Below are 11,898 nucleotides of genomic sequence, written 5' to 3' on the forward strand. Positions count from 1 at the left end.
TATCAATTTAACTGGGACGACGTGAACATCCTAGCTCAAGGCAGCCACAGACACGTAGGGGAATTCCTACAGACCTTGTTTTCAACCCACATTGCAATCAACAAACATGTGGAATCAGACACCATATACAAATTCGTGCAAAAAAGAACCGGAAATGACACAACCTAACAACGGACCAAATCATATAAATTCCAAGCGGAGTAGAACAACATTGCTTCATCGGAGGCTGCACTGATAATGTTACCTAGCATGGTGACGAAACATCTGTACGATAACCAGCCAGCTCAGCGAGCAAGCCAACAACCTCATCCACAATCCGAGCTACAAATCTTCGCAAGAACCTTAAATAATTTCTATCCAGTGAGACAAAAAGCCAGTTTGTGAGCAATTATCCTGTGATTTTGTTAACAGTGCTGTATGCATAGCTGAAGGTGGTCATAAAAGTTAACACCAATAATCATTTTAATTACACTGACAATTTTAATACTGGATAAGCATATTCCTTAAAAACATGTTCAATTGTTTTATTACCAGTAACAAATGATGATTTTACAAAATTGTTTTCCTTAATATACCCTGGTGGGCAAAGATGCATCCTGGAAATTTGGCCACAGTGCTTTTCTGACCTTTCATTTTAATGTTCAGTAAATCATGGAACCATAGACCTGAATTCTGAATTTAAACTATAGCCTTAAATTTGGTTTTGCAAAAGTAAACATAATGCAAAAATCTGAAATTTGCATAAAGTCCAGCATCACAATTAAGCAGACCTCAAATTCTCTATAATCAGGACTACATAATTTCTTTACTATCCAATATTTTGTTAATCGATAGATTGGCCCTGAATCGTAACAAGGAACCACTGCTTTATACCAGTTACTGAACATCACATATATTACTTTTTCTTTAAGGAAGGCAGAGAGAAAAACACTGTATTGAAACAAATCTCAATTTGTAAACTAATTTATTTCACATAAAACCCAAGTCCACACTTGATATTTCCAGATGTCACTGCTGTACTGCACTCCTAGCTGGAGTCCCAAATTTTACCTTCCATAAACGTGAGACCTGAACACTTCTGCCTAGGACCTAATTTGCACTAAATCCACTTGACCTTTTGTTCCCATGCTCCCTGATTTGCACTGACAACCAATTAAAATTCTTGTCTTCCCTTACAAATTCTTCCATAGCCTGACCAATCCCTACCTCTCAGTACTGGCATTGAGTGCTTTTGCTGGTGGGATTCTCTCAGAGTCCCTGTGGCAGCATTTACTTTTCAGCTTTCTTCATGGTGAGTGGTGGGATGTGACCCTGAAATGGGTATTAACTGCATATATAAAGGCTTCAATGGCAGCATGCGAGAAGAGCAGGGACCTTATGTCATGGGTTAAGCAGGGAAGAGGTGGGAAGGCAGTTGCACGTCCTCCTGCCACACTCACACCTGCTTAAATTCTCTCCAATGGCAAACTCGCCATAGGCAAGACCGGCGCAAAATTCAGACTTGTGCCGATAAGTAGAAAGCAACATTCATGACACACAGATGCTAGGCAATTTTAAACAAGAGGGAATTTAAACAAGAATTTTAAACAAGAGAGTTCTGAGGAAGGGTCACTGGACCCGAAACGATAACTCTATTTTTTTCCTTCACAGATGCTGCCAGACCTGCTGGGTTTTTCCAGCAACTTTATTTTTGTTTGAGAATTTAACTACCTCTGCTTGACACTGAATGGCGTCACCATCACTAAATTTTTCTGTTATCAACATGGGGTTACTGTTGGCCAGAAACTGAACTGGACTAACCATATAAATGTCGAGGCTACAAAAGTAGGTCAGGGGTGACTAACTCACCTCCTGACTTCCCATTGCCCATCCACCAACTACAAGCCACAAGTCAGGAGAACAATGGAATACTCTCCACCTGCCTGGATGAGCGCAGCTCTAACAACAGTCAAGAAGCTTGACATCATCCAGGATAAAGCAGCCCCCTTATTTGGCATCTCCATTGCCAACTTAAACATCCGCTCCCTCCACCATGAAGCCACTGTGACAGCAGCTTGTACCATCTACAAGATACACAGAAACAATCCATCAAGGCTCCTTCAAATGCATCTTCCAAAACTGTGACAACTGGAAAGACAAAGATAGAAGATGCATGGGAACATCATTACCTACACATTCTCTTCCAAACCACACAGTATCCTGACAGGGAACTGGATTACAATTCCTTTACTATCACTGGGTCAAAATCTGGAATTCCGTTCCTAACAGGCCTAGCCTGTGGAATCCAGATCTCACAAACAAATCAAATAAAGAAAAGAACTGAGGAGCTAACGGGACTAAACAGTGAAAAATCTCCTGAACCAGAAGATCTGCACCTTTGAATTTTCAAAGAGACAGCACCAGAGATAATAGATACATTAGTTAAGATCTTTCAATATTCTTTCACTTCTAGATGAGTTCCGAAGAATTGGAAGATAGTAAACAGAACACCACACTTTAGACCAATGAATGACAATGTGGAAATAGGAGCCAGTTAGCTTAATATCATTTGTAAGTATATTGCTAGAACTTAAATTAGGCATGCCAGAACAGCACACTTAGAAAAATCAGGATATGATTAACTACAGCTAACATGGATTTATGAAAGGAGAATTGCATTTGATAATTTTGGAATTTTTTGGGAATGTAACTAGTTGGGTGCAATGTTTCTGCATTTTTGAAAGACATTCAAAACAGTGTCTTAAAAAGAGGTTATTTCACTTCTTGTTATAATAGGTGGTATTATGCCTATTGGTGGTAATGTATTATCATGGATTGAGGGTTGAATAATCAACTGAAAACAGAAGCAATCAACAATGCATTTTGAGATGGCAGGCTGTAACTTATTATTGTACGGAAAGAATCAGAACTTGTGCATCACTCATTTAAAATCCAAATTAATCGATTGAGCAAGTGACAGTAGATGAAGGTAATTGGTCTAAGTCTAGTTGGTGATACAAAGTTAAGCAGGAAAAATAAATGGTTTCAAAAGATTTTCAAGCCCCATATTTTGGCAGAAATCAAGTCAGGTCATCTCCAAACAAATTCCAATGATCTGTAGTGTTAAATGTATTTTAAGATGTGCTTCCAATGATTATTTTAGTCTGTACTGCCTAACGAGCTAAACCCTGTACCGGTACTCATATTTTGTCTGGCTAAGTCATCATTGGGATTCAGATTTGAACACCGTAATGAAAGTTCTGCCTCCTTCAGCCAGGTGCCATGACTGTCCTTTTGAATGTGCCAAATAAAATGATGGCAGCTGGACTGGCACCAAAACAAGGCAGCAAGTTTGAATCATGAATTTTGGGGAGATTCTGCCCCACTCCCACCAGAGACAGTCCCTTAGAATCAGGGCCAACAAATCTAAATCATCATTCACAAAGAACCGAATAACAATTTAAAGTGATTATAACAGTATAAAAGTCAAACATAGAGAAGCAGATCACAACAGAAGTGAAAAACTGCAAATCTTATCTCCTGTGGGGAACAAAAAAATCCTTAATTTGCTTCAATTATTATAGTTAGTAATTAACTTAATTATTTGCAGCACATTGCAGCATGATAAAACAAAAGATCTCAAATAATTTTTGGTGCACCTTTATGTTCCTGCCACTCCTTAAAGCTGATGAAGAGACCAGGCAAGGATTAACAGGGCTCTGTGATTGCTGCTCTTTAGTTGACAGCACGAAGTACAACAAAGGACATGCGGGGAAAAGCATTCCTTTCACTTGGTGCCTTTTCTGAGCTAAATGGAAATACCACTGAGGTGCATTATAACTGTGAATACATGTCATATTAAATTGACTGATAACAAATGCATTTCTATTACAGGACGGAATCATTTGCCAGAACAGAAAAATTAATATGTTACTGAAGTACAAAAATAATGTGTGCTGGTCCTGCGTTATTACAATGAACCTACATATTTGTAAGGTCACATTTTCAACTAAATCAGATTAACAGTTTAACACAAAGATGAGAAAAACAATTTCTAAGTTATTTCCATTTGAAAACGGAAATGGGAGGTTGTGGGGCATCTGCTACCCACAACCCTCATGGGTCATATTGCCAAGATAATTTCACAGACAGGAATAAAAAAAATCCATCTGGATAATTCTGTGCACAAATAAACTCATCTAATAAAGGAAAGCGATGCTACATCGTTAGCACAGAGCTGAATTTGGGGAGGGGGCGGTCTGTGTAAAAAATCAGGCATAAGCCCATTTCTATTCAGCCTTTGGGTCCTTCAAACTCAAAGCACCAATTTCATTAGGAGCAAAATGGCAAATTTCCCAATTTTATGTGCCTCATTGCCTGCTAGCATTCTCCTAGGGGCAGTAACTCCAATCAACACGTCAATTCGCATAGATGATACAAGTTGATCTTCGAAGCTTTGAAAAACCTTTCCGAAAACAGGGGTCAACTTAAACATCAAGTATATAAGTGAACGGCTTACATATGTGTGGCTGGTCACTATCTTTGTCATCTTCCATGTAAGGTTTGCTCTCTTTGGGAATGTCTTAAACTCCCATATTGTTTTGCAACACCGCCTGTATTACCTGGACACAATTATATGCTAATACTAAGCAACATGCGATTGTGGGATGACAAATTGAGGCATGAAGCAAGTGCAGTTGCCATGTATGAAAAGCGGTGCTAAAATGGATGCTGAACACATATAAAACATTATTACTGGAGGTGAGGAATAGGTTTGTCTTTAACCCTGGTTGACTTATATGCTGCGATCTGGGGTTACGCTTTTTTGCTTTTTAGGTCTGAATTTCCAAATTTAGAAAAGCAAGCAACTTGCGGTAGTACTTACTAGGAATAGGTCTAAGGACGTCTGGAATAAGGATTTCCACCAAAGCCTGGTACATTATATGATCGCAGGTACACATCCACTTGAGGACGGAGTCATTCTTACACAGAGCAGTGAGCTTTGCCTTCGGAAGTCTACCTTCTATCTCATTCTCACTGCAGGAGGACAGATGTAGAATCAAATCAATGATTATTAAAATACCAGTGATGAGAGAGAGATTTTGTTTGAAATTAAATGGTGGATTTTTATACCCTCAGGTCCAATTTAGCAAGTGTCAACAGTAACTGTTTTCCCAAGTAATGTGAAATCTGAGACAAAAGATGATATTTTAATATTCCAAAGTCCTTGGGTTTCTGTGCAGACAGCAGGTTAAAAAAGCAAAAAGACTGCATACAGATTGGGAAACTGGAAGGAACTCTGTCATGGTCATATTTTCCCAGAGGATCACTCATGGCACTTTCTGGTATTCAAATATTCAAATTCTGGTATTTAACGGGGAGGCAATGGCCTAGTGATATTATTACTGGACTGTTAATTCACAAACTCAGGTAAAATGTTGGAGATTTGAGGTTTCAAAGAAAAACTGAATTAGCAAATTCTAATGATGACCATGAATCATTACCAATTGTTGGAAAAAGCCATCTGGTTCACTAATGTCATTTAGGGAAGGAAACTGCCATTCCTACCTGGTCTGGCCTGTATGTGTCTCCAGACCCACAGCAATGTGGTTGATTTTCAATTGTCCTCTAAAGTGGCCTAGCCAGCCACTCAGTGATATGAATTACTACAAAGTCTCAACGAAGCAATGAAACTGGACAGATCACCTGGCATTGACCCAGGCACCAAGAAAGACAACAGCAGAAACAGCCCTGTCGACCCTGCAAAGTCCTCTTTATGGCAATGGATTCAGGGTTATCAGCAAATTCTTATTTCCAGATATTTTTTACTGAATTCAAATTCCATCATCTACCGTGACGGGATTGGAACCCAGATCCACAGAACATTAGCTGCGTTTCTACATTAATATTCTAGCAATAATACCAATTCTAATAGGATTATGCCTATGAATGCAATTTCTGTGGGTTGGGATATTAAAGAATATTCTTGACATACAAATGAATGCACAACAGTTCCTGTCAATGAAGGCTGGGAAATCTGACCCACCTGCAGGTTTCTGAGAACTTAGTAACTACCATTCAACCTGAATCAAGTTCCATTGCCTGCTCTTCTAAAAACCCTGTAAGAATCTGCCCCTTCTTTCCATCCAAAGACTGTGAGAGACAGAAAAATGGGTGGAGCCAATGCAACATGAACATTAACCCCTTCAGAACCATTTACTTCTTTAACAGTGGGCTCTTGCATTTAACCTGAGTGCATGCATTAGCTACTGGAAATCCCCCATGAGATGGGGGCAGGGTCAGAAAATGTAAATATGTTCCATGGAAATGAAATAAAGTTGCTACCCAGGATCCTGCCTTTAACTCATGAGTGCACAAGTTTCCTGGATTTCACTAGGCAAAATAAGTTGAGAAGACAGTGGGAACTCAACAACTGAGAAGCAAGAAAGGTTTTATTTACTAAGATTTGACAACAACTACCTTGGCCAAGTGAAAGGTTTCATTTTAAAGCTGTACTCTGATTTGGAAGCAATTTTCAATAGCTGGTAGTCATTTCTGCCACTTAGCAGTTTTCTGCCTTGGATCTACACTCTCCAGCTGTCATTATTAGCAGCACAGGAGCCATTGAGGATTGATCCATCTTGTGCCTCTGATAAGGAACAGGAGGAGTAGCACAAGCAATGAGAGTCACAGCAAGAGCAACACCAGGAGCTTTCTCCCCCACAAACTGTTGCTGCAAAAGAGGCGAGGAGCACAGAGATCTACTTTGCAGGAGATTATATTCCCAACACAAGACATGGGCAGAAGAACAGAATTCTGGAAATGCCTGATTCTAAGTGCCGCAGGAGACTCAGACTTTTCTTGAAGGCAATCACCTCCATTTGCATCTCTTGGAAAAATTCCTCTCTCTAAGTGGAGCGGGTGGGCAAACATACACTGTGGTTGGGGAAGGTCACTGGAGCTCTTAATTTCTTAGCTCTCTGAGATCTGCTCGTGATATTTTTGAAATCTCTCAGTCTGCTGTCCCTAAATGCTTCTCCTAGATGCCATGCTTGTCTCAACAATACTTGAATTCACCTAAATACTGATGAGGCTAGTCAATATCAGAGATTTACTGTTGTGGTTTGACATTTCACAGGTTCAGCGAGCCACCAAGTATGCACATGTTGTATTTAAGGCACGTTTAGATCATTCAGGGGTATTCATAAACTGAAAGGGACTGATTTCCATCAATTCTCAGGTGGTTTGCAACAACTGAAAGATCATGATGCTGTAAAGATTCCTTCATCCTGTGAGTCAATTCTCCTACATGCACTCCAAGCAGGGTTAGCCTGTGGCTCCGCAAAAATAAGGCATGCTCACAAAGGTTGTGGCTGATGACACTGAAAGAAGCCCCTTCACTGACACGCAGGAAAGAAATCACATCAGGGAATACCAAGAGGCCCGGATAGAATAGACATGTAGAAGATGTAGGAAAGACTAGGACCTGACGGCATAGCCTCAGATAGAGGAGACAATCCTTTAGAATTGAGATAGGAGGAATTTCTTCAGCCAGACAGTGGTGAATCTGTGGAACTCACTGTCACAGAAGGCTGTGAGGACTAAGTCATTGAGTGTATTTAAGACAGCAATAGACAGGATCTTGATTAGTAAGGGAATCAAGGGTTAAATGGAAAAGGTTGGAGAATGGTGATGAGAAACATATCAGCCAAGATTGAATGGAGGTGCACACTTGATGGGTCGAATGGCCTAATTCTGCTCCTATATCTTATGGTCTTACAGAATTGTCATTGAGCAAACCATTGGATTGCTCATGAAGTATCTCAGGTGCTAGGACAAATCTGGGGGTGCTCTTCAATATCTAAAACCAATGATTTTCTGAATAAACATATGTAAAAGGACATGGCCAACATGCTTGCTTCAGCATACAATATGTCCAGGGTTAATCTTCTATTTAAATCCAGTTTGCTGCAATATCCTCATATTCCTTAATTCTCTTCAGCATCTAAACATTCATCAATCCATGCCTTGAGTACACTCAATGAGTAAGGATTCACACTCCAGGAAGGTAAAGGATTCCAAATATTCACAACCGTTTGAAGACATTTCTTCTTGTCTCATCCCCAAGTTATATTTTGGTTCAGGATAGATGCAAATCGACTTAATAAAAATCAAGAAATATTGATTTTAAGAAACAAAAATATCATAAATAAATTAGTTACACATTAGAAGTAATTCTAAGAGACAGCTTGCTTTAGTCAAACCATTTCCAGCAATGAAAAGTACAATTTTTCTTTTCCACTGTCTGCTATTACAAAAAGAGTGGTAGGTAAGGAGATAATCAAGTTATATATATGGAACCAAGCTTTATGGGAGTAAAGCATATCTGTCCCAGATGCTGTTCGAGAAATACATGAGCCTGGATATTTAAGAAAAAAAAAGTTTTAAACTCTTTCAATTTGTGAATTTTTTTTTTTTAAAAGCCCCAGAAGTGTTGATTTACAGTTATACATATTTCAGTACCAGATGAATAAAAGAAAAGGCTACAAATAACCTCCTAAATAATCAATTAAAATGCTAACTGACATACTTTCTGCATCTCCTAAAAGTTAGGAGGTGAAGAAAAATGAATTTCTGGCATTGTAAGTGCCTAATACCCACCATGCCAACAAATGGAAGCCAAGCACTTCCACACCACAGAGAAAGGAAAAAATGGAACAGACTTGCCTCAGGCTTCCCACAGATGCATTCTAGGAGTTATTTTCAAAATTGTTGAAGGATATATATTTTACTTGCATGTGAGAGAGATAGGAGAGGTAGAAAATAAAGAAAAATATAAATATACAACATATATCAGGTTAGAAATTGGTGGTCTTTGCATCCATTTTTCAGGTGATGTAAGATTTTCCACAGGGTTATGTATTGTTCCCCAAAAACACCTGAAATATGATGTGAGGCATCCACCTCAAAGAGGCACTGGTCCCTATGTATCTGCTAATAAGATATAATGCTTGTTAACACCCCTTCTTCAACATTGATCAATTTCATGTGGAGCAGAGTATCAAGCCCCCACTACCCAGGTTTTGGTAGGATTTTTGCTGTCTAAGAAACAGTTCCTACTGCTTATCTTGAACTTACCTTCCCATTCAGCAGGCAGCAGCAGAAAACTACTCTATACTGCAGTTCTGTGGGACCCAGTCCTTGTAACTTACACAGTCATGTTCTTTTCTCATCTGATCAAAAATTACACTTAATATTTGTCTTTGTTTAGTTTGATATTTCATAAATCAACATTTTGTCTGGTTTTGAAAAAATACAAGAAAGAGAATAAATGCTTTTAAACCCCAAGAAAACAAAAGCAAACATATACCGTTCATTTTCCCACCCTTGGCTGGTCGGTCATGTACTTCATCATTAAATGGTGGCTGCCCCACTGCCACAAATGCTGCACTTCTATTTCCCCGTGGGGAGTTTTATTTGTGTGTGGATAATTTTGACTTTGTTTTCATCTAACCAAGGCGGCTCTGGATGACATTGTGCCTATATACCAGGATTCCCCAAGTCCAATCTGATATCAAACATGGACACAAGTCGTTCTTCATAATTCACTATATTTCTCTTCATGATGCCCGTGCAAGGGCCGAACAATGTTTCAAATGCTTGGATACCCATCACCAAGCACTTGATTTCTCCAACAGCGCTAGCTGTCCAAAATACTGCCCCTGGTACATCTGGCAATCCCTACTTCTGTCTTATACTGTTGACTTGCCAGTGTCATGTTCTTGATCATGATATTCACTTCAACCAATTCTACAAAAGGGACAGTCTGCATTACCATCTTGTGCAATGGTATGTTTGTTGTCCTGAAATGTCCTCTCTCCATTTCCTTCTCAGAAACTTAGCTGAAATTCACTGGCAGTGAGGAATACAGCTCATTTTTCATTGTCAACTTTAGTTTTGCTGCCTCCAAAGGTACAACAGGTATCAGCAGCTTGATTAAAAGAAGGCCTCAGACTGTATTTTGGGAGAATGTCAGTCCTCTGGTTTCAGCAATGTGCTTGCAACATCTCACTTAAAGTGGGCCTAAACTAATCTCACCCAGATTAACATAACCGGCCACATTGTGAAAGTCAAATGGATCCGCATAGACACTTGCCTGGTTTGACTGATTGTTGTCCCTTCAGTTGAAGTTGATGAACTATAGTGCCAGAATGTTTGCCATAGCTTTTCAATTAGGCTAAACTGAAGATTCACCACAACATCCAGTATCGCCTATAAAGTAACAAAAGCACTCTGTAAGCAGAAGGTATGGCTCAATCAAAAAGCAGTTTAAAAAATTCATTATTCTTTGCAATTTAAAAACAGAAGCTCTTCAGAGGAGGTGTGGGTGTATAGGGAATTAGAATTTTTATATTAGATCATAGATATTAGAACATGAACACTAAGAAGTTTATTTGAAACTCTTCTATCATTTTAGTGGAGGCTTTAACAAACTTAAAATGCATATGCTAGCTTAATTATTTAATACATGACACATTAAAATTTGGTCACTGTAGGAAGATTACCTGTGCAGAACTTGGATTGTGAGATCTGTACACTGAGTTAAAACAGCTCTCTGCTAAACCGATATGCTTTGTGAAGCTGGGCTAATGCGAGGATGAGGAACTGAAGGTTATTCATCCAGATCTGGAAAATGTGGATCTATCACTGCACTTTTAGAAATAAAGTGATTGGAAAAGTTTAAGTGAACTACCTAAGTAAGTAGGAGAATGACTGACAGAAGTTGAGATAGGTCAAGTGTGTTTTTTGCCTCTGTGTTTTATAGTCAATGTCACTTAGCGCGTCTATTAATTTGTTGTTATTTAATAGAAGTGTACAAATGTAGAGATTGCTACTCTTGGGCATTATTGGTCGAGATGTCAGTTCATGGCCTTTCATTGAATTGGGAAATTTTAAAAACATAAGTTATCAGGAGGTGAAAAGGAGCACGGTCAAACACAACACCTGATCTCCTACTTCAGTACCTCTCCATGTAAATGTAGGAGATGTTACACATGCTATTTTACCTGCTCTCTCCTCAGTGTCCAAGGCCCCAGTTGCTCTTTTCCAGACTGTGCAGTGATTTACATGTGCTTGTTTCAATTTAGCAAACTGCATTCGCATCTCACAATATGGTGTCCTCTACATTGGGAAAAGCAATTTAGATTAGGTGACTGCTTTGCAGAACACCTCTGCTTGGTCCACATGTACGACCCGAAGTTTCTGATAACCTGTCTTTTTAATTCTCCACCTTGCACTTATCCTTGTTCTCAGCATTTGGGTGAAGCTCAAAACAAGCTTGAGAAGCAGCACTTGATCTTTTGAAAGATTGTGGTTTTCTAAACCAAATACTAAGGTCAACAATTTCTGACTTTAATCACTGCAACTGACTCCACTGCCCTCAACCCCTTTAGTTTCACTTTCGTTTCAGGTTTCAGTGATAACTTTGTTTTTCTCACTTTTGCTTTCGACAGCAGCCATTCACAATCACACCATTTCTGGATCGATCTGCATTTTCTATCCTCGTCCTCATTTTACTTCATTTCTTTCATGAAATGTGGGCACTGGTATGGCCTGAATTTGTTGCCCTTACTTATTTGTCCTTGAACTGGCCATTTAAGAGTGAACCTGTATACATTTAGTCATATATTGACCAGGCCAAGTAAGGATAGCAGAATTCCTTTTCACTCAGTTGATGATGGCCTCATTGTTACTGTTACTGACATCTAGCTTTATATTCCAGATCTAAAGCACATGGGATTGGGGGTAGTGTGCTGACAAACATAGAGAACTGGCTGACAAACAGGAAACAAACAGTAGGAATAAACAAGGTGCAGAGCTGGATGAACACAGCAGGCCAAGCAACATCATAGGAGCAGA

The 11,898-nt window shown here is 39.2% G+C and overlaps 1 protein-coding gene across 5 annotated transcripts in view; it reads right to left on the reverse strand.

Moving 5' to 3' along the window:
• Positions 1-11,898, reverse strand: part of rfx3 (regulatory factor X, 3 (influences HLA class II expression)) — a 134,889-nt gene that overhangs the window by 46,047 nt on the left and 76,944 nt on the right. For all 5 annotated transcript variants that reach the window (XM_048621083.1, XM_048621081.1, XM_048621086.1 and 2 more), the window contains 2 exons: positions 10,136-10,251; positions 4,865-5,016 (listed from right to left, as the gene is read on the reverse strand). In XM_048621083.1, coding sequence (XP_048477040.1) covers positions 4,865-5,016; positions 10,136-10,251 — 268 coding nt within the window. The remainder of the gene's footprint in view (positions 1-4,864; positions 5,017-10,135; positions 10,252-11,898) is intronic.

This window comes from Rhincodon typus, chromosome 3 (assembly GCF_021869965.1).
Source record: "Rhincodon typus isolate 14 chromosome 3, sRhiTyp1.1, whole genome shotgun sequence".
Lineage (NCBI taxonomy): Eukaryota > Metazoa > Chordata > Chondrichthyes > Orectolobiformes > Rhincodontidae > Rhincodon > Rhincodon typus.